Here is a 27845-nt window from a genome sequence, read left to right as displayed (position 1 = left end):
AGTCCTTGAAGCAAAAACGGGAAAGGTCTACATATATTTGGACGACATCTATGGTAAAAATCAGTTTGGCCAGAGAGAAGAGAACGGCTACGAGTGTTCGCAAAAAAAGTGACAGTCATGGTGAGGTCATTCTGACGACTTCAAAGCACGGCGATCCGGGGAGTAAATTCTAGCGGCTAGCATTTCCCGAATTCCAAATGCTTAAGGAAAACAGATGAGACAGCTTCGCATTTCTCTCAAGGTAAAATACATCATATATGGGAGTTTAAAAAAACAATTTAAAAAGCGCGATGACTTTCGCTTTCAGATTTCCGTGAGCCTAATCGTGTAAAATCACATTTTCTTCCTTAAGAACTCTCGCGATATTTTCGTGGTCTTCTGCGGCGGGAACAAAACGGAAGCCAAGGCGCACTATGCGGCACGTCATCTGGCGGAAGTGAGGTCATAACCCAGAAGCCATGGAGAAGGAGAAGCGTGTTCACGCGTTCTGCTTGTAGTGGAGTGTGGAACATTTAGGCAACGTGATCTGGTTCTTTTTGGGAAGGTGGGCGCCCTGGTGCTTGGCCAGCCGCGGCGTTGCGGGCCTTTGGGGGCCGCAGATTTGATCTTTTTTCACTGATATAAGAGCTCGGCGGCGGGCCGCGCAGTTCCCTGACCCGTCCTCACCATGTTGGTGCTGTTTGAAACGTCCGTCGGCTACGCCATCTTTAAGGTAGGTGGGAGATTGAGCCGTTGGAGGGGGAAGGCAGGTGTTGGGCAGGAGAGGAGACGGAAAGACGTAAGGAGAGGACGACGGTGCTCAGGATCGCGTGGGTGCCTTTTGTGTCCCCCTGCTGTGAAGGAAAGGGGGAAGGCTTTGGGCCTGGGAGGCGCATATTTCGGTGAACACGTGGCCGCGCCGTTTGGGGCGCTGGGTTCAGTAAGAGGATTTGGCCCATTTAGGGAGGTGGACAGGAGCCGTATTCGAATTTTACAGGTTATGATAAGGAGTATGGGTTTTGTTCTGAGAGTTTTGAGGAATGATTGGAAGGTTTTAACAGAGGACTGACCTCACCTAATTTTGTCTATTAATGCACTTGTTTTGCTCTGTGCAGAATAGATTACGAGGGATGGGGTGCAAGAACGGAAGGAGGATATTTTTGCATTAATCTAGATGAGATGAAGTTGCTTGGGTTAAGGCTGGCATGGAGGGAAGGAAATATCAGGAGAAAATTAGAAGGTAGAACTGACGGGATTGGCTGGTTGAAGAATGCGAGGTTTGGGTTTAAGTAAGTGGGTTTGTGGTGGTAGGGAAGGGAAGAGAAGGTTTAGGGATTTGGGGGCTGGGAATGGGGAGGATACTAAAGAGTTGCAGTTTGGGTTGTGTGAAGCTTTTGATGTCTGTTAGACGTGGAGATACAGTGGTCATTTCAAATTTGAAACCCAGGGGGGAAATCTGAGCTGGATATAATCAACCTGAGTTTTGGGTTTTTTAATAAGGAAAGTTTGAAATTAACTTCAAGTTCATCAGCAAGGAAATAACTGAGCAATGGGACATTCGTGTAATAGGGTGCTGTTGAGATGATAGGAAGCATCAGGTAAATTGAGTCCTATCTACGTGTCGGACTCTTGGGTTCAACGAATATAGCAACGAAAAACAAATTTTTCATATGTACTGACAAGTCAAAAAATGCTAGGTAAACTACATATAGTGTGATTCTAGTTATAAATCAAACACCTGTGTGGTATGGGTGCAGAGTCTAGAAGGGTACATACCAAAATGTTTATTTGGGAAAGTTTTTCATTTTATTTTCCAAGTTTCTCTTTGACATTTGAAAATATACTTCTGTTTGCATGTTACATGAAATACTTGTTATTTTTAAGGAAACCAATGAGATAATTAAAAATTGAAAGCTGTTTTTGCTGCTTTTTCCTCTCATTAGAGTTGTCTGAGATTGTAGTATTAGCAATTTTAAGGGACTTTATAAAAGGCTTTGGAGCCCGGAAACGGGTCTGTTAGACTTTCCCCAGCTTTTTGCGGTCTTTTCTAAATTATTATTATTATTTTTTAATATTTATTTATTTGGTTGCAGCGGGTCTTAGTTACAGCAGGCACGCTCCTTAGTTGCGGCTCTCAGGCTCCTTAGTTGTGTCATGTGAACTCTTGGTTGCAGAATGCATGTGGGATCTAGTTCCCTGACCAGGGATTGGACCCCGGCCCCCTGCATTGGGAGTGCAGAGCCTTAACCACTGAGCCACCAGGAAGGTCCCTCTAAATTCTTAGAGTTCTGCACATGCCCCCAAATTCTCTTAGCCAGAGTAGTCTGTCATATTTTGAATCAGCATCTGTGGATGAATTTCATCCAAATTGATGTTACGTATACTGTCCTGACCTGGATGCTAAGAGGGGAGGGGTGACTGCACTGTCCAGTGGTTGCTTCTAACAGTGGGGAGGAGTCGGTTTAGCAATTGTATGGTTTCTAGACCTGGGTCATAAAGTATAAAGTCATATGATTTATTGATTTCTACTAATAAAGAGTATTCTCCATAAAAATAAGTCTTGAGTATTCTGTTGCAGTTTTTAATGTTGTTTATCTGCAAGTTACTGTTCAACATTGTTAAAAATTGTAGTTTATGTTTTATGTAATCTAATATTAGAGAAATAACTAAAGGCTTAAATATATTGAAATATTGCTTCATTTATAAATATTTGGAGTTAGTAGCTGTTATTGATTCTTCCTGAATAAAATAGGCATACAGAGTATTCCGGAATTAGTGATGGTTGCACAAGTTTGTGAAAATTACTGAAAAGTAAATTTTACACCTTAAAGGGGTGAATATCATAGTACGTGAAATATCTATGTGTGTGGAGATATGCAATACAAGGTTATTAGCTCCCTCTCCCATAATCTTTCAAAATGCTGGGGTATAAAATTACCTTGGTTGCATAAAATTCATGCTTGAATAAGAATGCTTTAAGAAAGTTTTTCATACTTTTTTTAATCTCAGTTCACAGTGAGAAATACATTTTATATCATGACCCAGTATATGCACATCCATATATACAGTGATTCAAAAAGCATTTAAAACTTTCCAAAAAATGTTGCTTGTTAATAAAGTTATATATAAATGCAGAGACAATACCTAAAAAGAACTATTATTATTATTTGTAGAATATTGCAGAAACTCAAGCCTGTGTCCCTTATGTCACAGGGCACACAGAGTAAGACTAGATATTCTTCAGTCTTACTCATCCCAGACCTTTTGTAGCTGTGCTTCCCAGTATGGTAGCCACTAGCCACATACAGCTATTTAGCATTTGAAATGTAGCTAGTAAAGCTGTGGAGACGAATTTTAATTTGAATTCATTTAAATTCTTAGTAGTCATGTTGTACAGTGCTGCTGTGTAGCATAGTGTTGTGTGTTCCTTTATTTCTCAAGGGCTCGAGGAAGAGCTTTTTATGTGAATACCAAAGTTCCTATATAACATGATTACTAAGCAATAAGTTTTTCCAGCTTTATTGGGTATAACTTACATAGTATATAACTCACTTTTTGTAAATGTAAATGGGTACATATAGTACTTATTATAGTAAAACTAGCAAACAATGTAACAGTGGTGCCAAAGATTTTAGTGGTGACAATAGCTAAATTATTCATTCCATCTTAATCCAAAACGATAAAACTTAAAATGGATTTGCATATTAATGTTTCAGATTTCCTTGTCTGAAAATGAATGATTAAAAATTTGAGATAGATGTATAACAGAAAATGTAGCAATTATTTCTAATTCTGTTTTTGTTCAGACTTTATTAGTAATGTTCTTTTAAGTATGTTGTGCATGACTGGGAACATAAAGTAGCCAAGGTTTTGTTTGCCATAACAAAATCCTTGGAGACCTTTCAGTGGTCATGAATTAACATGATTCCTTTGTTGCTTTAACTTGAAATAATATCTCTTTAATATGCCAATTTTGTTATCCAAATGTTATCTTCAAATATACTTGCTTTTCAACTAGAAAAAATGTGAATTTTACTCCTGAGTCATATCCCCTATTTGCTACGTATCCTGTCAACAATCATTGAACTTTAGGTATGGTTAACTGCATACTGAGTAAACTACTACTAAAAATCACTACTCTTCTGTGAATTTCCTTTAACAAAAAAATAACTTTGAATTAAAGTTTCAGTGCATTCATGAGATTTGATGGAATGTCTTTGTATTCTAAAGTTTTCATGACATACAAAATAGAACTGTTAGTGGTTTGTAATTTTTTAATACAAAACCGTGTGCTTTGCAATTGTTTACTGCTTCATTACTCTGATTCCTGTTTTAACAGTTCTGTAAATATGTTTGATTCAGCTGTGTGTGGGATTAAATTTAAACAACACAATAAATCCTTAAAGTCATCTTGCCACTCTCATCTGACAGAAAATAAAGGTGTTGTGCAATATCGTGTTTCATCATGGAAATATGTACTAGGCTATAACTGGGTAATAAGTCTTAACTATGTAAATACTCTATGGTACTGTGGATTTGGTGAAATGTGGCTTGTCGGTAAAGTATAATTTTTAGTTGATCAGCAGCCTTTTTCCACAAGATATGTATAATATCTATAATACTATATTTCATCAAGTATAATACACCGTTATTTTACACTGCTAGTTAAACTGACCTGCCATCAATTGTAAGACAGCCCAATTTCAAGGATGTTAAATATGGGGGGAAATGGATTTTAGGATTGATCCTACCCTAGCTTATACTTGGGCAGCTGACTTATCACACAGTATTGGTGAGGGTGTAGGAAAATAAGAACTTTTATTCACTCTTGATTTAAGTGAAAGTAATAGAAGCTTTTGAAGGCATTTTGATAATACATATGTCAACATGCGTTTCTTATATGATCATTTAACTCCACTTCCAATAATTTGTCCTAAGAAATACAACATGTATACATACAAAACTATGTATATTTATCAATAAGGGCATAAATGATGGTATATTCATGCAATGCGATTCTTGTTAAAACCTAGAATTATGTCCACAATGTTAAGTGTTAACTGTATAGCACGATTCCTAAAAGTACGCATTAATAAAATGCAGCATAGACAGTCAAAAAGTCTTGAAGAATATATACCTAAATGTTAATGGCTGTGTTTCATAGATAAAAGTACCCCTTTTTTCCCTTGGCATGTTAAAATTTCTTACATAAGGATGTGTCTTAGAACTAATGGTATCTTAGTTTTAGAGAAATCCGTAATTCTTGTCAGGATGTTCATAGCAATAAATAACAATTTTTTTTTTTAAAGTATTTATTTATTTATTTTTGGCTACATGGGGTCTTCGTTGCTGTGCGCGGGCTTCTCACTGCAGTGGCTTCTCGTTGTGGAGCATGGGCTCTAGGCACGCGGGCTTCAGTAGTTGTGGCGCGCTGGCTCTAGAGCGCAGGCTCCGTAGTTGTGGCGCAGGGGCTTAGTTGCTCCACAGCATGTGGGATCTTCCCAGACCAGGGCTTGAACCTGTGTCCCCTGCATTGGCAGGCGGATTCTTAACCACTGCACCACCACGAAAGTCCCTAAGAACAAATTTTATATTCCATAGAAAGTGGGCAAATAAATTCTTTTGATCTGTGAATATGACAGACTTTGTGAAGGGGTTAGGGAGCTCCTTAAAAATAGAAAGTTTTAAACAAATACCCAGCTAGATCTAAATTCCACCCAGTTACTCATTGGGCTACTTGATTTATTAGTTTGACCAAAAATTTATGCAGGGTAAGAAAACTGGTTATTTCAGAGAGAAAAATAGCTCCCACCACCCTCATTTTGCATGTACAATTGTACTTGAAGGGTATAGCTGTATATGCCTAAGCTGTGCAATTTAAAGAAAATTATTTTAAATATTTATTTACAGGTTTTGAATGAAAAGAAACTTCAAGAGGTTGATAGTTTGTGGAAAGAATTTGAAACTCCAGAGAAAGCAAATAAAATGTAAGTCATCTTGAAACTAAGAACTTAGCAGTTAACATTTAGAGGTTTTTGTTTTTGTTTGTTTTGTGTGTTTGTGCACCCCCCTCATGTAATATATCCATAACTTTTTGTTTTGAACTCACTTCAGGAATAATATTGGTATGAGCCCAATTATTAGATTCCTTATTTGGAGCATAGGCCATCTCAGCTAATTTGTATTAATTGCAGATGAGGTTGGACAGCACCTATTTTTGTAAGATATTTGAAAGCGTAAATTGATTGTGAATTAAGTATAAATTTCTGTTTAAAGTAATAACTGTCAAAAGCATGGGCTGCTAATTGATTTAACTTATAATTTCTCTAAGTTAGTGTTATTCAGGTGTTTTTGAACTTAATTCGTAGTTTATTTATTCTTTATGACCTGTATTTCCTAACTCCCTCTGACGTAGTAAAATAACTAGCTAGTAAATACTGGAAAGGTGTACCTTTGTTTCCCAAGGTCTCTGGACAGGAATATAGAATATAACCTTGATGCCCATTCTAAGAAAGGAGTGGTGGGAGAGAGAGCTGGCTTTTCCTCAAGGTAGAGTCAAGAAGGCTATTTCACCATCTGTGAATCACCCTGTGAAATATCCCATTTGGTGAGTGTGGTCCTAGGAAGGAGCCGACTGATCTCTTGATTATGTCCTTGGATGCCAAAGGGCATTTCATAATTCATCTGTTCGTGCTAATAAAAACTCACTAGAATAGAAGGAAACTACTCAAGCTTGCTAAAGAGTGTTGAACCCCAAGAGATGTCATACTAAATAATTAGGGAAACATGGTATACTGGAAAACCATGCTTCAGAGTAATGTGTAAAACGTGATTGCATTTTGCAAGTGTTGCTGTACGCCTATATATGCATTTATGCAAATATACAGAGATATGAACAAATGCCACTTCATATGAGTGGAAATGGGGTTAGGTGGGATAAGGTGAAATAATTGCTTTTTTCTTACCTCTTTCTATTGTTAAGTGTGCATTTAAGGTACCACCAGGGTGTTCCCTGACGAGGTGAGAAAACCTTGCTTAAGATAACATTATTTTAGGGGCTTCCCTGGTGGCGCAGTGGTTGGGAGTCCGCCTGCCGATGCGGGGGACACGGGTTCGTATCCCGGTCCGGGAGGATCCCACATGCCGCGGAGCGGCTGGGCCCGTGAGCCATGGCCGCTGAGCCTGCGCGTCTGGAGCCTGTGCTCCGCAACGGGAGAGGCCACAACAGTGAGAGGCCCGTATACCGCAAAAAAAAAAGATAACATTATTTTAGATACAGTGGAAGACTAGTTTTCCTTTTTAAAGGGCTATATGCTTTAGTTGTCTGAGTTAACTTGATTCATTGTTGTCGATGATGTGTCCTTTTTGGACCTGAATTTACGTGATCTAACTCAAATATTCGTCACTACCACTGAGACAACAATGGATTAACTATGTGTTTGTTTTGATATAAAATAATGTTGCCCTGCACATAAGTGAGTAGGGAGGAAGAGGGTAAAGTAAGGGTAACAGGAATTAGATCTAACAATTAGTTATTTTTTAATGGAACCTGTACTGGATGCACAAATCAATGTCATGAGATTTCTGACGTAAGAGGGACCCTTACACCTTTTCTTAAGCCACTTCTGTGCTGTATAGTAAAAGGCATTTGTGTCTAACTTTAAGCAGCAGAGGTTATGTTGAGGCTTCAACATCTTTCCTGTCGTTTAGATGTGGCAGCAAACGTCTTTTCTGTTGTTCCAAGTTTCCTTCAAAACCTACAACCTCTATAATAGTTCAGCCATTACTAGCCTAACATTTAGAGAAATTGGTCATTTTATTGGTCATTTTAGAAGAATATCTAACTTTACACCAATGCCCAATGGCAGGAAAGTTTTTTATTGGTGTATGCTTTGGAAACAGTCCAACACCTCTTCTCCTAAATATGTGGCTTTTGCACAATCAGTGTGCCCCCATAACATTTTTTTTTTCCCTTAATTCTAGAGTAAAGCTGAAACATTTTGAGAAATTTCAGGATACAGCAGAGGCATTGGCAGGTAAAGTCAAAGACTGGCTCTTTTGGTTTTTTAGATATTGGTGATTTGTCATCCTCATTAAAAGATTGTTTGCTTCAGTTGCCTGAGTTAACCCTATTCAATGTTGTCAATGATGCATTCTTTTTGGAACTGAATTTAAGTGATCTAACTCAAATTCGTCACTACCACTGAGACAACATTGAGTTAGCTTTTTTCACTATAGGGCTGGTTTTTTCCCTACATGTGATGAGAGGTGAGAAGTGGTTAAGTTGATCTCCCTGTGGAAACCAACAGCATAATGCTGAAGCACAATTCAGTAAAAGCTGTTCTACAAGGGATCAAGGTAATGTGGTCAAGTACACTGCTCTCTGATCATTTTAATCCAAGGGTAAAGTTGAGAATAGCCAGGATTTAGAGTTGGAATAATAATAAAACAGCTCTCCAGGTATTTACATTTTTAGTTTAAAAAAGCACAGTATTATTAAAAGATTTAAGAAAACTAGTAGAGGGGTGTGTGTGTGTGTGTGTGGTGTTTGTTTTGTTTAATACACAAACTACAGAAATGCATAAGAGTTTACCTGAAGGGGGCATGATTTTTTTATGATTTAGAAGAATGGATGGCTGTTATATCCTTCAGCTAGTCCTAGGGATGAGACAACAGACATGAGCAGGGTTTACTGACTAGGCTTGGCTTCAGTAGGCACTTGGTCTCATAATGTTCTTTTAATGCTAGGGAAAACAAGATCAGATATAAAACTCTAATCATGAATTTTCAGTTGCTTAAATTCTGTATCTCAGATCAGCCAACTACTTAGTGGTATAATTTGAAAATGAAGGACCATAAGGAAGAGTGTGGCTTAAAATTAAGCCATAAGATTCATTTGACTGAACCAAGTAATTTTGTTCACCAGCCACAGGAGAAGGGTATAGTTCTCTTATATAGTGAAAATTAAGAATCTTATTAAATATGTTGGAATATTAATGGGCCACCCCAACCTTGGCAGAGGGGTGAGCTGAAGGAGGAGCCAACAAGACCAATTTTCAAATTTTTAAAAATAGTTCTAGGGCTGCACACATCCAGTAATTGAAGTCTTATAGAGCCATAAAGCATAAATATGGTAATTTTTGCCTGGAAAATTTTTAAAAGATAGTTCTGTACATTACAGCTTTAAAAATAAATATGGGTAGAATTTTGGTAATATCCCAGGCAAGATTGTGTTAGCTATTCTCCAACTCTGGGGAGCATTATTCATATAGATTGATTTGAGTAGCTCCTCTTGGAGTTGGAAAGTGCTGCAGCTCTGATCTCAAGTGGCCCTTTTGGGAGGGGGCAGGTATTCCTTAAAATAATGTAAGATAAATGGAGAAAATAGCATGCTGGGTAAGAATTTAAAGTCAACCCCACACACACTCAATCTAAATTCCATGAGGGAGGAGATTGTGTTGTTCACCATCAAATCCCTAGCACAAAAATATTTTTGGGTAAATGAATGAAGGTAGTGAGCTCTGTCAGGAATCTAGTCATCGAAATCTACAATGCCTTTTCCCATCAGTTTTCACCAGAAAGTTGAACATCATCTTATTATTATTAAGAGAACAGAGTCCTTCCTGGAAATTAACTTCCCTCTCCCAGTTATAAGGCAGTTTTGACATGACAGAACTAGAACTAAGTGGTTGTAGATGTCAGGGAATACATTTAAAACCTGTAGCCTAGGGCTTCCCTGGTGACGCAGTGGTTGAGAGTCCGCCTGCCGATGCAGGGGACACGGGTTCGTGCCCTGGTCCGGGAAGATCCCACGTGCCGCGGAGCGGCTGGGCCCGTGAGCCATGGCCGCTGAACCTGCACGTCTGGAGCCTGTGCTCCGCGGTGGGAGAGGCCACAATGGTGAGAGACCCGCATACCACAAAAAAAAAACAAACCTGTAGCCTAAGAATGAGTCCAGAGTGTGTCAACTTATAGTGGTCTCAGTAGCTAAAATGTGCCATTTGCATAGCAAGGTTTATTTTTACTCTTGGTTAGACTTGTAAGTTTCACATCTTGCAAACAGCCACAGTAAGGTTTGGAGCCAGCCTAAATTCGGATGAAGGGGAAGACTGCTGAGGGATGCTGAATAGTGGCTAATAGAGAAGAGGGAAGATTCAACTTCCCCTTATCCCTGTCACCATCTCTGTATACCATCTTTTTAAAATACATATAATGAAGAGTGATTAACAGGGAAGTTAAATGTTTGTGAATGTTAGAGTGGATCTAGAGTAGAAATTTTTTTACTTTTAAGAAATCTTAAAGGAGAACACTAGGTTAAAGTGTGAGTAAATGATAGGAAAGATTGAGAGCTAGAAGCAGGACATTGAATAAAATCTTTTAAATAGAAAAGATTAAACACTTGTAAGGAAAATACAGTTATTAGAGAAATGTATATTAGAAAGGAGTCAATGTTTTACAATATGTAAATTGTTAGAACTCAACAAAAGTAGCTTGAATCTTAGCTTCTTAGAGTGTAGAGACCTCTGTAAGATCTGTGTGGGTTTTGTCCTCACCTTTCATCTTCCAGATAGCAGATAAAATGCACTTGAAATTCAAATGATTGGGAATTTGAATTCCCAAGGAGGAAAGAGCAAGTACCTGGCTGATTAAGCACAAACTGCTGCCTGACTTAGAAATTGTGACAGACTTCCTGCCAGGCATGCTTTAAGTTCAGCCAAAACCCAGACAACTAGAAGAGGTATTAGTATTAATTAGTCCATATGGGTCTAAAGGGTCTAAGTATAGGTCTAAAGAAGGGTGAGAGTTACAAAGTAGCACATTTAGAGCTTGCCAGAAATGAAAACAGCCTCCAACTCAAATTGGCTGCCTTCAGTAGTAAGTTCTCAGTCGCTGGAGGTTTATAAGTTAGAGGCCTGTTGACACATCTGGATCAAGGATTAGCAAAAGTAAGACCTCCACTTGGACATACTTAAACTGTGGCAGAACCTTCAAAATGAATACACTCCTTTTTACCGGTCTTGACACGGTTTTTATGGTATCTCACAATCAGGCCAGTCGGTCTATAGTGACACAGGAGAGTGAATCAGTTTATCATTCCAAAACAGATTGTTTCTAACAACTTATAATTCTGAGTTCAGAAGGATTGTGTGACCATAGAGAAAGGAATGCTGGATCTGTTTTAACTCCTGGTTCTGGAGTGGAAATGAGGGTGGGAAGATCAGATGAGATTGTGAAATGTGTAACGTTTATCATTTCACTTCAGAAGTAATATTAAATTCAGCTCTTCTGAAAATAAGTGGGGTTTTTTTTCTTTATTTATAAAATTTAAATAAAATCTTAAGCTCTTACAGTTAAAGTTTTGAGTTAACTCTTTTGTTTTTCTTCCTAAAAAAGCATTCACAGCTCTGATGGAGGGCAAAATCAATAAGCAGCTGAAGAAAGTTCTGAAGAAAATAGTTAAAGAAGCCCATGAACCCCTGGCTGTAGCTGATGCTAAACTAGGAGGCGTCATAAAGGTAGAGTTATAATTTCCTTTTATGCCTGCTGATAAGAGCTCACCGTACAGCATAAAGACTACAAAGCCTAGCCTTTGCAATGAGTTGTTTATCATAAGTTCTCAGATTTGAATACTTGATCTTTTTCCCCTACGCTACATAATAATTGGTTTCCAATATGATTATCAAAACTAAGGTTATATAAGTGATGCCCCAAAATGATAACATTTTATATATATCCTGACATTTTTATTTAGTGACATTTTTTTCCCTTTCAACATAAATCACATTTCTTTTTTATTGTATGTGTTTATTAGAAAACTTTAGTAGGGAGTAGAATTGCTAAGGTTAAACATAAAGTGAGAATGGAAAGAAAGGCTGGATATGTAGGCTCCCAAACATGCAAGGCAGAAAATTTTAGAGGTCAGTTGCGATACTTTGTATGTATGTATGTATTTTTGGCTGCATTGGATCTTTGTTGCTGCGAGCGGGGGCTACTCTTTGTTGCGGTGCACGGGCTTCTCATTGCGGTGGCTTCTCTTGTCGAGGAACACAGGCTCTCGGCGCGTGGGCTTTAGTAGTTGGAGCACGCAGGCTCAGTTGCGATGCATGGGCTTAGTTGCTCTGTGGCATGTGGGATCTTCCTGGACCAGGGCTCGAACCTGTGTGCCCTGCTTTGGCAGGCAGATTCTTAACCACTGCACCACCAGGGAAGTCCCAGTTGCGATACTTTGATTTTCAATAGTTACAGTAGGTATTACAGTGCAAGTTCATGAACATACCTCTCATTCTTTTTCTTTTTTTTTTTTTTTTTCCTCTGGTACACGGGCCTCTCACTGTTGTGGCCTCTGCCGTTGCGGAGCACAGGCTCAGCGGCCATGGCTCACGGGCCTAGCCGCTCCGCGGCATGTGGGATGTTCCCGGACCGGGGCACAAACCCATGTCCCGTGCATCAGCAGGCGGACTCTCAACCACTGCGCCATCAGGGAAGCCCCTTTTTTTTTTTTTTAATTGAAGTATAGTTGATTTACAGTCCCCTCATTCTTGAAGTAAGGATCAATTCTAGGTGTTTGGAGGTAGGAAAGTGCTGAAGAGATTAGAGGGGGTTTTTTTATTTTGAGGTAGGATTGTGAATTAAATAAGATCGTTAGGATAGATTATTTCTAATACAGTCAGGTAATTTAAGTTTTCAGTGATATCAATTTCTATCTTCATCCTTTGAAGTGCGCACAAGTCTTAGTTTATATTTTTCTGTTAAAAACGTTGAATTTTAGCATAATAAACATACAGAAAGGCACATGGGACAGCAAATTGCTGGCTGGTGGGATTATTAATATCTTTAATTTTTTCTTCTCAGTTTCTCCTTTTGAAAAACTTAAACACTGGTTGGTCTCTTGTATGCATACTAAATATTTGTTTCTTTAAATGTGATGCAACATACACAATTTTGCATGCTTGTCATTTGCATTTGTTGCAATAGAACTGTAGCTTTGTGTAGAGTTAGCAAATACACTGCAAAGTGGAAAAAACAAAGGCGTTCAGAACAGCTTCATCCTGTTTGCCTGGGGTGTGTAAAAACTTAAATTTTATAAAGATTTATGTATATGTGTACACATATACATTAACATTATGTAGATTTGGAAGTACTTCAGGGATCCTAACAGTGGGGAAAGGGCCTAAGGCCAGAACTTGTGCTTTTCATTCAGTCCCCTTCCCTATAGTACTATTGATTAAAATCTTCTGTATGTATTACCTTTATAATTTTTATAAGAGGCTAAATAATGTAAGGTAGTAAAAGATCCCTCAAACCAACAAAAATAACAAAATTACTTGGTTAAATTGTATTTATCTATTTATGGCTTTGATTCATGTAGACAGGCTGCCTTCCCGGAAGCTTATACCAATTTCGACCTCTACCAATAGTATATTCAAGTGTTCTTCCCACAAACACGAGAAACTGCTTTTATGAAACTGAGAAATGTATACATTTAAATCAATGGTATTTTAGTATTTAAATAATTTTAGGAAAAGTTTAGTTCTTTATTTGATACAAATGTTCTTGTTCTTATAGGAAAAGCTGAATCTCAGTTGTATCCATAGTCCTCTTGTTAACGAACTTATGAGGGGAATCCGTTCACAGATGGATGGATTAATCCCTGGGGTAGAACCACGTGAAATGGCAGCCATGTGTCTTGGGTTGGCACACAGGTGAGATTTACTGGAAAATAGTCTTATTATTTTTATTTAGTAAACAGTTATATAGCACAGTTCAAGGTATGTTACAAATACTATCTTAATCCTTAAGAATCTTATGAGGAAGGTAGTAATAGTATCCTCATTTAACAAATGAGGAAATTGATGCCCAAAGTCCATATAGCTGGTAAGTGATGAAGCCGTAATTTGAACCCAGGCAGTTTGGCTCCATTGTTTGGGCTGTAAACCCGATGACAGGCATTCTCTACCTCTCTAGTATTAGATGCCACAATTCTTGGGCTTTCTTTTCTCTTTTACATCTCCTAAATCATTTGCTACCATTCCATCTACTTGCCATCTCCCTGAATTTCCTCATCTGGTAATGACCTCCTCTTCTGCTTTGTGTGTGTGGCTTGTTTTTGAGTTTTTTCTTGAGTTTTTATGAGGCAAAGAAAAACATTAACCTGTGATGTTTAGCCAGAGGTCCATTAGACCAGGAATTTCTGCTATACTGTGATATATATAATCCTGAAAAGCTTGGCATTCTTTGAAATTGCACTACAATAATAGAGTTTGTGAAATAAAAATAGGATTAAGGGTAAACCACTCAAAACCTAAGTAATCCTAAAAAAACCTTTGTAACACTAAAAAAATTAACAGTTGAAAAGACATGTTTGGGACTTCCCTGGTGGTCCAGTGGTAAAGAATGCGTCCTGCAATGCAGGGGACTCGGGTTTGATCTGTGGTCAGGGAACTAAGATCCTACATGCCGCAGGGCAGCTAAGCCCAGTGTGCCACAACTAATACCCAGCACAGCCAAAAAATAAAGGACATGTTAAATTTATATTACAGAAATACTACAGTAAACAAAGGTCTGGACCTTTGAACAAATAAAATATGAGCATAGATTAATGAAAGGGTTAAAGCTGAGTTACAGAACGAGCAAAATGCACAAAAGTCAGGAAAAACTTTGTAATAAACATTTCTAAGAGAGAACAAATAGCTAAACTGAGTTAGGGTCCAAATTTAAGATTAATTGGCGTTGTGCACAGCAGTAGTTCTCAATCAAGGGCAATCAGATACCCCTCAGAAGACATTTGGCAATTGGGGTGAGGCCAGGGATGTTGCTACACATCTGACAGTGTACAGAATAGACCCCATAACAAAGAACAATCAGGCCCACGGTGTTAATAGTGCAAAGATTAAGAAACCCTTATGTATAATATTGTTCCTACATGGCTTTCTTCTTTTCAGGTGTTACAGTGCTGTACTTATTTTTTTTTTCCAGTGGCATAAAGCATTAAATATGCTGCAAAAATCGTATGTGAACCAGTATTGTTTGAGCTACACAGCATTATCCTATTTATCATTCATAAATTAATTCATGTTTCAGAAATGTAGCAGGACAGATGTATTCGTTTTCTTTTTAAATGTGTATTTTTAGATCTTAAATATTGTATTCTTATTTAGCTGATGTTTCCCATGCATGAAAAAGGTAAACAGTGTAGCTCCAGGATAGGGATTCTGGTAAAAGTTTTTTTAAGATGTTAATTAAATGCTTTTCCTAAATGCTTTTTTTAGTGATTTATATTTTTCCCCCTTCTCCCCAGCTTGTCCCGATACAGATTGAAATTTAGTGCTGATAAAGTGGATACAATGATTGTTCAGGCAATTTGTAAGTATAGTACATGAGAGGACTAATCTGTTTGTCTCTTTGTTGTGGGTTTTTCCTACTGTTAAAATTGTATCTTTTATAATTGTTGAGGAAGAAAAGGGAGATGAGCTAGAACTTTTAGTAAGTAAATTGAAAAATGCAGAAAAGAAGAAAGGAAAAACGAACTATAATTTGACTAGTTGGATAATATGGATTACACTATTAATGTAAACTGATTGATTTCTCTTTTTCCATGAAAAATCATAAGACCATAAGTGGGATCTGTGTTGTGTTTTATTTTGCTTTTTTCACTTGTAGTTTATAATAGGTCATTCGCCCATGTCATTGGATGATTTTTGGACATCAAAGTCTTAACGATTTCCAATTTTAAAAATCCCTTTAAACAGCGATTGTATTTGTAGGTGTATATACCCAAAGAACTGAAAGCAGGTACTCAGATACTTATGCAGCTATGTTCATAGTAGCATTATTCACAGCCAAAAGGTGGAAACAACCCAAATACCCATTAACAGATGAATGGATAAAAAAAATGTGATATATACATACAATGGAATATTATTCGTCCTTAAGAAGTTCTAATACATGCTACAACATAGATGATTTTTAAACGTTATGCTAGGTGAAATAAGCCACAGGCAAGAAGACAGATATTGTGTGATTCCACTTATGAGGTACTTAGAATAGGCAAATTCATAGAGACAGTAGAAGAGATTACCAGGGGCTGGGGAGGTGGGGACGAGGAGTTATTATTTCATGGGTACAGAGTTTCAGTTTGGGTTGATGGAAGAGTTCTATAAATGGATACTGGTGGTGGTTGCACAGCATTCTGAATGAATTTGAGTCATTGAAATGTACACTTGACAATGGTTAAAATGGTAAATTGATATTTCATCACAAGTTTTTTAAAAATCCTTTTAAGTTCCTATTTTCTTTTTCATTTTAATCTACTGCAGCCCTGTTAGATGACTTAGATAAAGAACTAAACAACTACATTATGCGGTGTAGAGAATGGTATGGCTGGCATTTCCCTGAATTAGGAAAAATTATTTCGGATAATTTGACATACTGCAAGTGTTTACAGAAAGTTGGTAAGTAATTTGATCCTTTAAGGCATTGAAAATAGCGATTTATTTTTATTTATTCATTTCACTGTGACTCATTTAAAACATGAGTTACAGTGGGTTTTTTTCTTAAACTTCCAAGATATTTTTATGTCTTGCAGGTTTGGGGAGTGTAACCATATTAATATCTGTTAGAGTTCAGGAACAAAATTAACTTTGATTTCGATGGCCTGTGCAGCAGAGAACATGGTTCTCTAATTTGGTTTTTCTTTCAAAAAAAAAAATATATATTATTTATTTATTTATTTTTGGCTACGTTGGGTCCTTGTTGCTGAGCACAGGCTTTCTTTTAGTTGCGCTGAGTGGGAGCTACTCTTTGCAGTGTGCAGGCTTCTCATTTCGGTGGCTTCTCTTGTTGCGAGCACGGGCTCTAGGCACATGGGCTTCAGTAGTTGTGGCACTCGGGCTCAGTAGTTGTGGCTTGCAGGCTCTAGAATGCAGGCTCAGTAGTTGTGGCACACAGGCTTAGTTGCACCAAGGCATGTGGGATCTTCCCGGACCAGGGCTCGAACCTGTGTCCCCTGCATTGGCAGGCGGACTCCTAACCACTGTGCCACCAGGGAGCCCCTAATTTGGTTTTTCTGGAAATGGTTTCTTATGGTTAATGGTTTCTTATGGTTAATGAAATTACCATTAATAAGGACAACTGTGGACTGGGGGTATCCTGCAATATATTAATAATAATTAATATTAAAAATAGTATTGCTATCTATACTGTTAGTGTTAAATTGTATACTATTAGTACAGCAATATTAGTAGAAGAACATAGAGGATTGTTAATAAATATGAGTTACTTGGCTCATATTATATTATCATATTACTACCCCTAAGAATTCATGGCCCTAGCTTCAGTATAACCTTAGCTACAAATTGTCTATCACAGTATTGTAAGTCCTGTTTCATGGTGTATTTTGTTTTTTTTGTTATCTGTAGTTTTTTGGAGGGAGGTGGTGGGGAGAAAAATCAAGCCTTTATATGAGGAAAGTTACTAGGTCAAACTTGTTCGCTTTTTGTTTTGTTTAGGCATCCTTTTCATTGGCTTATCTCTACTTTTTTTTTTGACTGTTTGGTGGATTTTATATAATTTGTTGAAGAGTGATTCTCCCTCATCCTCTGCAAACATTCCATAGGCGATAGGAAGAATTATGCCTCGGCCACACTTTCTGAATTACTGCCAGAAGAGGTTGAAGCAGAAGTGAAAGCAGCTGCAGAGATATCTATGGGAACAGAGGTTTCAGAAGAAGATATTTGCAACATTCTGCATCTCTGCACTCAGGTAAACTATACACATAGGGAAACTAGTTGTGGTACCAGCTCTGTAATTTCTGATGGCAATGATGATTTTTTAATGTATTGTTCACCTGATAAATAAATATGAGGGTGTTCAGTCACTACCTCATCTGATGCCATCTTGATTTATACTTGGGGAGATATATACTAAAATGAAGTTAAGAGTACTGTCTAATTTATATTGTTAGCATTATCTGAATAATAAATCCATTGAAAAGGCTGAGAAGTATAGCTTCATTTATTTAATTCTAACTTTTATGTTTGTAGCCTGTATTTTTTCTCCCTCTCATTTGAAGATAGCTATATGAGAATCACGGGATGACAGAAATGTCTAGCCCTTGGAGTGTTTTAAAATAACAGTAATATTGATTAACATTATTTTTAGCCAGTGTATTAGCTTGTTTCCATACATTATCTTATAAGATCTTCACAACAGCCCTTTTATAGGAAACTGAGGTAAGAAATGGTTAATTTTCTCAGGTTGTACAACTGCTCTATGATAATTTGGGACTCCAGTGTTTTAGACATGTGAATTTTATACTATTTTTACTCTTGTCATTTATGACTTATTCATTCTGTTCCCTACACCAGGTGATTGAAATCTCCGAATATAGAACCCAGCTCTATGAATATCTGCAAAATAGAATGATGGCCATTGCACCCAACGTTACAGTCATGGTTGGTGAATTAGTTGGAGCACGGCTTATTGCTCATGCAGGTGATGATTTTAATGTAATTTGTAAACATGGGTATTGAGAGTTGAGTTGTTTTCTAGGTAGGATTTTTTTTCTTTTATCTTTAAACTACACTTATTAAAGTAATTCTAGGTAATAAATAGAAGTAAATGGTATATTTGTGAGGACTAAGGCCCAGGTGTTCAATGATGATTTTTATTTGTATGCCTGATTTCCTTTCGGATAATGAAGGCATCTTTAGTCACTGCCTCTTCTGAGACACCTGTGGTTCCTTGTCAAAAGTTTGTTATGGTTAATTAGAACAATCAGATGAATGCAGGAGGATGAGATCAGTTAGTATAGGCTTACCTCGTTTTATTGCACTTAACAAATACTGCCTTTTTTAAAAATTCAAAGTTTGTGGCAGCCCTGTGTAGAGCAAGGCCATTGGCATCATTTTTCCAACACCATTTGCTCACTTCATGTCTCTGTGCCACATTTTGGTGATTCCCACAATAATTCAAACTTTTCCATTCTTACATTTGTTAACATTGATCTTTGGTCAGTGATCTTTGATGTCACTACTACAACTTCCTGAAGGTGAGTATATGTTTGTTGAATTTTAAACACGTATCTAGTGGTTGAGCAACTGCATTAAAATTGATGTTTTCTGGGGAAATCCTTGGCGGTCCAGTCGTTTTGACTCCACGCTTCCACTGCTGGGGGCCCGGGTTCAATCCCTGGTCGGGGGACTAAGATACCACAAGCCGCGTGGCCAGGCCAAAAAAAAAAGAGAAAGAGATTTTTTTTTTTTAATTGTTTTCTGACAGAAAATCAGTGCAGCACATCTAACAAAGCATCAACTTTAATACCTAATTATTGTGCTTATATTTCCTCGTCCATATCTTTTTTTTTTTTTTTGGCTGCGTTGGGTCTTCATTGCTGCCCACGGGCGTTCTCTAGTTGCGGCGAGCGGGGGCTACTCTTTGTTGCGGTGCGTGGGCTTCTCTTTGTTGCGGTGCGTGGGCTTCTCGTTGCAGTGACTTTTCTTGTGGAGCACAGGCTCTAGGCGTGCGGGCTTCATTGCTCTGCGGCATGTGGGATCTTCCCGGACCAGGGCTCGAACCCATGTCCCCTGCCTTGGCAGGTGGATTGTTAACCACTGTGCCACGAGGGAAGTCCTCCTCATCCATATCTTAAACGAGGGGTAAATAAAGTGTAAGAAGTTTATCACATAGATCTACTGAGATGTCCTAATACTAAATTTTCACTTTATTTATCTGTATGTCTTTTCATATCTATAGTAGTAGGATATCTGATGTCTAAAATAAATCTCAGAAAAATAGGGGCTAGATGGGGTGGTGTCTGTGAATACATGTGTTTTTATCTCTCCCATGGTATGCTAATGAAATGTGAAATAGTAATACCATCTCTTCAGGCAAATAAGTAAAATTGAACAAGTAACCTTCAACTTGTCATAGACATTCATCACAGACCTCTGCTTGTGGTGGTAATGGATGAATCACAAATGCTGAGATATCAGGAATTTGGGGTAATTCCAGACTATAGAATCCTGTATTATATCAGATTTTTATTTACTCTGATGGCTATAATATTAAGACTATAGGTCTTTTTAATATATGGAACTTTCAAATACTTGCAAGTACATTCCTGGTAACTACTTCTTTTCTTTTGAAGGTTCTCTTTTGAATTTGGCCAAACATGCAGCTTCTACAGTTCAGATTCTTGGAGCAGAAAAGGCACTCTTCAGAGCCCTCAAGTCTAGACGAGATACCCCTAAGTATGGTCTCATTTATCATGCTTCACTTGTAGGCCAGACAAGTCCCAAACACAAAGGAAAGGTCAGTTACGGTTTTCCTGGAGTAGGCCTTTCTTTCCTCCAAACCATTTTCCTCCTACTGTTTCTTTTTCATCAAATAGAGAATGGTGAATTCTTTAAATAAACACTTATGTACACTGAAAGAAAAGGTTAGAAGAAAGTGTTATTGCTTGCTGTTACTATTTTTCTAGACTCCACCCATTGGTGGGGACAGGGACGGCACATCAAGTTTTCTGTGTGGCAGGAAACCAATTTAACATCAATATTTATGACCTATAAAAAATAATAGCACATACACTGTGCTAACACTTGATAGGACTTTAGTGAATCCTCTTAATAGCCTTATGAGTTGTAGGTGTCTATTTTACAGAGGAGGAAACTGAGGCTTAAAGTACTTTCAAGCTTTTTACAGGATACATAGTTTAACAGGAATTGAAATGTTATAAAATTCAGAGCAGAGTGATGAGGCAGATAAAGGATTCAGTAAAATAAAATGTTAGTTAAGCTTGCGGGGGCTGGGGGCTATACTTAATCTGGATGATCCCATGGTGTAGGACTAATGTCACATAGTAGAAACTAAGGGAAGATGGAAGAATGGTTTGAGCTAGTTTTAGACATAAGCTACTACAATATCTTTTCATCCAACAAAATAATGGTGGTTGTGTATATAACCAGTTAGCCATCATTCTGTGGCAGAGATTCAAATAGAAGATTAAGTGGCTTGAGTTGTATGGTTTACAATACTTTTGTAACTCCTGATTTTTCAAAAATCCTAGAGTGAATTGTAGAGTCAATGATTCATCTGTAGTATTCTCATGAATAAATTATTGAGAGAATTTTTTATATCTCATCTTGGAGTATAGTTTGAATGCCTCTAATTTCAAGTTCTCTATTAGATTTCTCGGATGCTGGCAGCCAAAACTGTTTTGGCCATCCGGTATGATGCTTTTGGTGAAGATTCCAGTTCTGCGATGGGAGTTGAGAACAGAGCCAAATTAGAGGCCAGGTTGAGAACCTTGGAAGATAGAGGGGTAAGAATCACACCCTGCATATTGCAGAAGTGTTACCTGTCAAAAGTTAATAAACCATGAGTAGTTTATGTACTTTTTCATTTCATTTGCTAACCAGTTTTACTCTTATGATACATTTTAGTATGTCTAATATATTCTTTTTCTGCCTGCTCTTAACAGTTTACCTAATATATACTAAGAATTGACATACTACCATATATATTATAAAGAGATTATGTCTTAGAAAACTATTAATGATTTTTCTTTTCTTAGATACGGAAAATAAGTGGAACAGGAAAGGCATTAGCAAAAGCAGAAAAGTATGAACATAAAAGGTGAGTGAGTACATTTGGGAGAGCATGAATGAACAATTTTTGCTTATTTAAATGTTAATTGTTGACAGTTTTTTTGTTGTTGTTTAAAACAACTAAGTATCCCCCTAATTTATTTCTTTGCCATTTACAGTTTTCCATATTCATGTCTAGGGTTTTTTTTTTGGTTTTTGGTTTTTGGGTTTTTTTTGCGGTATGCGGGCCTCTCACTGTTGCGGCCTCTCGCGTTGTGGAGCACAGGCTCCGGACACGCAGGCTCAGCGGCCATGGCTCACGGGCCCAGCCGCTCCACGGCATGTGGGATCCTCCCAGACCGGGGCATGAACCTGTGTTCCCTGCATCGGCAGGCGGACTCTCAACCACTATGCCACCAGGCAAGCCCCACGTCTAGTTTTTAATCATATACACATTTTTACGTTGTTGCAATAAGTACATATAATATATTTGTTTTGGCCTTTTTCCTTAATATTTAATTTACTCATTTTCAGATATTGATAATAAATATTTTTCCTTCATAGTTCCTATATAGTATAACATTTATCGAAACCAAAGTCCATTCAGAGTTAAGTCACAGGGAAACCTGTTTTTTTTTTAAAAAGAGTCAAAAGACAAAGGAAAAGTCTAAAAGTGGCTAAGAGGCATGATAAGTATTCAGACCTCACTATGAAATTACAAAAGATACTTGTGGGGAGTGGTGTTTTTGTTACTATTTGAGATAATGTTCAATACTGATGAGGTTGCAATGATAGAAATAGAATGTGGAAAAGAGATTGACGGTATATGTCAGCCTTAAAAACATTTCTAGTCATTAATCCATAAACTGCTTTTAGGACTTCTTACAGTCCTTCAGTAAAATCTTATAAGTGGGCAGGGAAAGCAATATAGTAACATCTCATTATAAATATGTATTTAGATATATGTTTTAGTATACACATTCATAAAAATTGTTTTCCTTTATTCTGGAAAGAAACCAAATGTATTCAGTTACGGGCATTAATTAACATTTACTTTTATATTGTGAATTTTCTAAGATCTCTACAATGACCATGTATTTTATAATTTTTAAAGCCTAATTTGTTGTGTTTAGTTGGAAAAAATGTGGATCTTTGTTTTGGGGCTTTGTTTTTGTTTTTCTTTTTTTTACAGAAAGTCAAAAGTTAATAACACATATATCTGGGAGAGACCCAGGAGAACCTAGTCACTACTTTGTTTCTTAAGTTATAAATGTTTTTAACCTATAAAAGTTAACAGCCGTGAGCCTGCAAGATAACTTAATAGAACATTCCTTAGCTTGTTTTGAACAATGTTTTAATGTTCCCATGCCATTATGCTTATGACTTTAAACACATGTGCTTAAAGCACCAATTATGAGGTTTAGTTCACATTTTTGGCATGCAGTACTTTAATTTTTTTCTACTTTGTTAGAACAAAAGCAAACATTTGGGTTTCAAGGAATCTTTATCCATATCTATCCCTTCTTGTTCCTCTGCTGCTTGGAATCTTGTGATGGAGTATTCTGTATTAAATTTGATTTAGGGTTTTTGTTTTGTTTTTCATTGAATTGCCCAGTGTTCTAAAACTCGAATTGGTTCAGTTTTTACTTTCTAGTGTAATCATTTGGTATAAAGAGATTTCCTCCATTTTTTCCCCTATGCTGATTGACTATTTTTCTATACTATAGTCACTACACTGATTACTAAAACAATTCATTTAGCTCACCACTTCTCTTGAAGTGTGAAGTGTGACCTACTGTTGACACCTCTTTACCTTTTGGAGACTTTTTCATAAACTGCCCTAAAGCCACTAAAATGAAACAGCATTGTATGTTTGTGTAAGTATTACCTAATGACGTTTCCTTTTAAATCTCTTTAGAATTATTTGATTACTGATATTTGTAGGGATTTTATAAAATTCTATGGCTCTTTCAGTGAAGTGAAGACTTATGATCCTTCTGGTGACTCAACACTGCCAACCTATTCTAAAAAACGCAAGATTGAACAGGTAGACAAAGAGGATGAAGTGGTTGAAAAGAAGGCCAAAAAAGCCAAGGTTAAAATTAAAGGTTAGTTTGAATTTTTTTAAATGTCATTTATACTCTTATTCCTTAAGAAGTACAGACTTCATAAATCTTAGGAAAGTACATACCACTGAACTTTATTGCAAAACCATCCATATTGAAAGCTAATGGTGTTTTAATAAACCATCATGTTCTCTGGGAATAGTTAGGATATTGTTAAATTTATCATGATTCATAGAGGAATGTGAGAAGTGCCTCTTTGAATATGTAGGATTATTCTAAGTGTACTAAAACTTTAGTTTCTACCATCTGAACTATTTTGAGAATCAGCTTAAAATGGAAAAAAAAGGTATGTGGTTTCTAAATTAGTTGTTGTTATATGTATAGTAGAACATAGAATTGATGCAGCACTACTTTTCGTCATTGTTTCTGTTACATGGAAAGGACTAGAGTAATAACTGGGTAGCCTGCCAACAGAGTGATAATATTTAATAGGTGCTCACCAGTGAACTAGGCTCTCTTGCAAAGTTGATAACTGAGCTCCCCCATTTATTAGCTGTACCTGTGTTGAGTTGCCTACCAGCTGGTCTAGCAAGAAAGGCATTAAAGCAATGACTGATATAATTTTGGGTTTCTAAATAGCTTAGTGGTCAAAAATACTATCAGCAAATGTGGACTCCTGCTCTGGGTAAAGAAAATATAAACAAGTTATTTATTTAAGTGATTCTATTTCCTTACTGAACAATAAGGAGATCCCTAAACCCATCAGTAACATTTGAAACACCCAACTCCAGATTTGTATCTTTACTCATATATCCATTAAGCTTTTCAAACTTAACATTCCTGGACCCTTGCCACTCCCAACCTGTGGCTCCATAATATTCTCCATCTTATAAATGGCAGTTCTAGTTGCTTTGGCCTTTAACACTGACTCTTCTTATAACCCAAGTCTATTCTGGCAGCAAATCCTCTTAATTCTACTTTTTTTTAAAAAAAAATTTTTTTTGTTTGGTTGCGCCAGGTCTTAGTTGTGGCAGGTGGGCTCCTTAGTTGTGGCATGCGAACTCTTAGTTGCGGCACACATGTGGGATCTAGTTCCCCAACCAGGGATCAAACCCAAGCCCCTTTGCATTGGGAGCGCAGTCTTAACAACTGTGCCACCAGGGAAGTCCCTTAATTCTACTTTGGAAGTGTATCTAGAACTGAACCACTTATACCCATCTCTGTTATTCTTAATGTAGTAGCTTCAGTGGCACCCCCATTAGCTCTCTGATCTAATTCTACTCCTTGCTCACTCTGCTCCAGCCACATTGGATTCCTTGCTATTCCATGAACCCGCCAACCCCCCTTCCTTCCTAAAATAACCTTAGCATTTGCTCTTCTCTTTACCTGAATATTTTCCCTTAATATAGGTGCATAATTCACTCCCTTCCCTCTTTTATTTTATTTTTATTTCTTTTTAATTCCTTGGCCACACGGCATGTGGGATCCTAGTTCCTCGACCAGAGTTTGAACCCCCGCCCCCTGCAGTGGAAGCATGGAGTCTTAACCACTGGACCGCCAGGGAAGTCCCCTCCCTTCCCTCTTTTAGGTATCTGCCTAACTATCCTGTCTAAAATGTCCACATGTATTGCCCTCCTCAGTGTTCCTCTTCTTTATCCTTAGGACTGTTTACTATGTAAAATATTTTATAGCATATCTTTTTTTCTTTTTTTGGTCTCCATTCTCCTACTAAAGTAAAAGATTCATAAAAGCAGGAATTTTTGTCTGTGTTGTACCTTGCTGTATCTCTAGTTGTCTAGAACAAGCCCTGGTGTATAGTAGATACAAAGTAAGTATTTGATCAATGAATTTCTAATGATAGCAACCAATTATTAAGTCCTCATTCTAATGTGCCAAGCATTCATGCTAAGCATTTTGCATAAATTTTCATGTGTTAAATCATTAAATCCTAGAAATTGTCCAGTGAGGTAGACATTACTAAATTTTATAAGGATGAGGAAGTTGAGTTTAATAAAGGTTGTTAAATGACTTACTCAGGGTTTCAACAGGTTGGATAAACCCAAGTCTCCTAACTCCAAACTCCTATTAATCATTTCTAATATAATTGACTAGTCTTCCCAAAAAAGTGGGTTTGGTAATCAGATGATTTGTTTTAATCCTGATCTCTCTATATAGCTACATGATCATGAGAAATTTACTTCTCTGAGTTTTCTATCATTTAGAAAGTTAGTAGTAGTATACTAGGTAGATATTTGAAGGATCTTTGCAATTATAAAATTATGTAATAAACATTGGATAGTTGACCTGAATGACAGGAAAAAACTAAGACTCTCAAAGGGGTTTTGAGGGAGAGAAGTCTGATACAATGTTAATTGTAGTATCTTTACACTTAACCTTATTCAGTTGAAGAGGAGGAGGAAGTAGTAGAAGTAGAAGAAGATGTAGTAGAAGTGGTGGAAGAACAGGAGACATCTGTGAAGAAAAAGAAGAAAAAGGACAAAAAGAAACACATTAAAGAAGAACCGCTTTCTGAAGAAGAACCATGCACCAGCACAGCAAGTGCTGTATGTTTGTTTTTAATTACCAATACTTTATTGACATGGGCAGGGTTTCTATATTTTATTCTACTCTGTATATTAGAAATGAACAGGTAGTTTTTAAAAAATGGTTTCATTGATAAGGAAGTAAACAACATTGTTGTGTCTATATTATAAAGGGCCATTTCCTAAACCTAGAACCTTATTGCAAAATGGGTTTTGTTTAAGGGTGGAAAAGAACATCATTTGGTACAGGTGATAAAGGTGATTTTATATTTTTAGATTTTAGTCTTTGCTCCAAACTTGTTTTCCAGGGAAATAGAATAGACCTACTTTGCTTTTTATGAGGAAAAGCTGTTTTTAATCACTCATACATTTACAGGTCTTTCAAAAGCATTCTTTTTGGTTATTTTCAGAGTCCAGAGAAAAAGAAGAAAAAGAAAAAAAAAAGAGTTAATGAGGACTAATGGAAGGAACCATTCTTTCAAAGATTTCTTAATTGAATCACCTGGATACATCATGCTTAATATTCAGTCAGAAATACATCAGAGATGCTCTCTAAAATAATCAGTGGGAGGTTGGATGAAACAAAATGATTAATCATCAATAGCATTTCATACCTATTTGTGTCTTAACATCACATCAACTGTGTTAATTTTATTATATCATCATTTCTTAGAATATTTGTTATACAAATAAAAATATTTTCTTTGTATTTTAAGGCAGTTCCTGTGGTTTCTCTGTTTTATGTAGAGAATTTTTGGCCATTTCTGTATGTTATTTAGCATTTGATGATTAGTATTTTGATAATTATACCTGAAAAGTGAGAGTTGTGAACCATTAATTTGAAACGTAGCCTTTTGGAAGGTAGCAATTAGATGGACCAGTTTAAGAATCCCAGTCTAATATGTTTCTCTTGCCTTTTTGGACTGTCTTTAATTTTTCTCCTGTCTTTAAGTAAAGTTGTCTTTTGTGTTCAAGGTTTTAAAATTAGGTGAGCAAAACATTTTGGTGTCTCTTCAGGAAGAAAAAAATTGTTCCTAACTTTATTTGTTTGCATTTCTGAAAGGTACAAGGAAATCATTATTAATCTAGACACTGATTTATTTTTAAAGTAATCTAAAGTGACTTAAAGGATAATACGGGGCTTCCCTGGTGGCACAATGGTTGAGAGTCCGCCTGCCGATGCAGGGGACACGGGTTCGTGCCCTGGTCCGGGAAGATCCCACATGCCGCGGAGCAGCTAGGCCCGTGAGCCGAGGCCGCTGAGCCTGCACGTCTGGAGCCTATGCTCCGCAACGGGAGAGGCCACAACAGTGAGGCCCGCGTACCGGAAAAAAAAAAAAAAAAAAAAGTATAATACAAGGTTATTTATAGTAAAGAATGGGGGGATTATAAAGGGAAAACAAGATGAGCAAAAATAAAATGTCAGTAGGAGTGAGGTGTAAACCAGGACATAGAACACTGAAGAGAAATCTTTGTTTCTAAAAGATGGTGTATAATAAATGAATGGCAGCCATATAGTCATGACAGCTACAAGTTTCATGGACTTTTATGTCTTGCATCTTTGGGTATGCCACAGGCATGGTGCGAAAAAACCCAATTTAATAAAAGCATTCAGCAGTGGAGGAGCTATAATGACTAAGCTTTTGAGTTCCACCTCTGCTTTTCGTGTAACC

The 27845-nt window shown here is 37.2% G+C and overlaps 1 protein-coding gene and 4 non-coding genes across 10 annotated transcripts; all 5 read left to right on the top strand.

Moving 5' to 3' along the window:
* The first annotated feature begins 113 nt into the window (after window positions 1–113).
* On the top strand, window positions 114–26887 carry NOP58 (NOP58 ribonucleoprotein). 6 transcript variants are annotated; one of them, XM_032637552.1, is made up of 16 exons: window positions 114–241; window positions 353–712; window positions 5890–5966; window positions 7963–8015; window positions 11374–11495; window positions 13546–13682; window positions 15278–15342; window positions 16296–16430; window positions 17594–17739; window positions 18345–18471; window positions 20126–20289; window positions 21164–21298; window positions 21551–21612; window positions 23538–23671; window positions 26033–26193; window positions 26583–26887. In XM_032637552.1, exons 2-16 carry the CDS (start codon window positions 668–670, stop codon window positions 26631–26633), a joined length of 1614 nt encoding a protein of 537 aa, XP_032493443.1. In that variant the 5' UTR covers window positions 114–241; window positions 353–667; the 3' UTR covers window positions 26634–26887. The 6 variants fall into 6 exon arrangements, with proteins under 6 accessions (XP_032493443.1, XP_032493446.1, XP_032493449.1 ...); XM_032637555.1 differs by lacking the exon at window positions 114–241 and having other exon boundaries at window positions 445–712; window positions 7963–8337; XM_032637558.1 differs by lacking the exons at window positions 114–241; window positions 26583–26887 and adding exons at window positions 6445–6528; window positions 25121–25217 and having other exon boundaries at window positions 452–712; window positions 7963–11495.
* LOC116757222 lies at window positions 7318–7406 on the top strand. Its single transcript, XR_004350874.1, has one exon. It is a non-coding gene; the product is annotated as a small nucleolar RNA SNORD70 (small nucleolar RNA).
* LOC116757221 lies at window positions 8112–8198 on the top strand. The gene has a single exon (XR_004350873.1). It is a non-coding gene; the product is annotated as a small nucleolar RNA SNORD70 (small nucleolar RNA).
* LOC116757234 lies at window positions 17790–17875 on the top strand. The gene has a single exon (XR_004350883.1). It is a non-coding gene; the product is annotated as a small nucleolar RNA SNORD11B (small nucleolar RNA).
* On the top strand, window positions 18627–18710 carry LOC116757233. Its single transcript, XR_004350882.1, has one exon. It is a non-coding gene; the product is annotated as a small nucleolar RNA SNORD11 (small nucleolar RNA).
* Window positions 26888–27845: the final 958 nt, after the last annotated feature.

This window comes from Phocoena sinus, chromosome 7 (assembly GCF_008692025.1).
Source record: "Phocoena sinus isolate mPhoSin1 chromosome 7, mPhoSin1.pri, whole genome shotgun sequence".
Classification (NCBI taxonomy): domain Eukaryota; kingdom Metazoa; phylum Chordata; class Mammalia; order Artiodactyla; family Phocoenidae; genus Phocoena; species Phocoena sinus.
This window is presented reverse-complemented; position numbering and strand designations above follow the sequence as displayed.

Excerpts from the sequence above, each read along its gene's own strand:
- NOP58 (XM_032637552.1), top strand. The coding sequence starts at position 668 with ATGTTGGTGCTGTTTGAAACGTCCGTCGGCTACGCCATCTTTAAG. Across the intron at positions 16,431-17,593 it reads CAAGTGTTTACAGAAAGTTG|GCGATAGGAAGAATTATGCC; the intron begins GTAAGTAATTTG and ends AACATTCCATAG. Across the intron at positions 23,672-26,032 it reads AGCCAAGGTTAAAATTAAAG|TTGAAGAGGAGGAGGAAGTA; the intron begins GTTAGTTTGAAT and ends AACCTTATTCAG.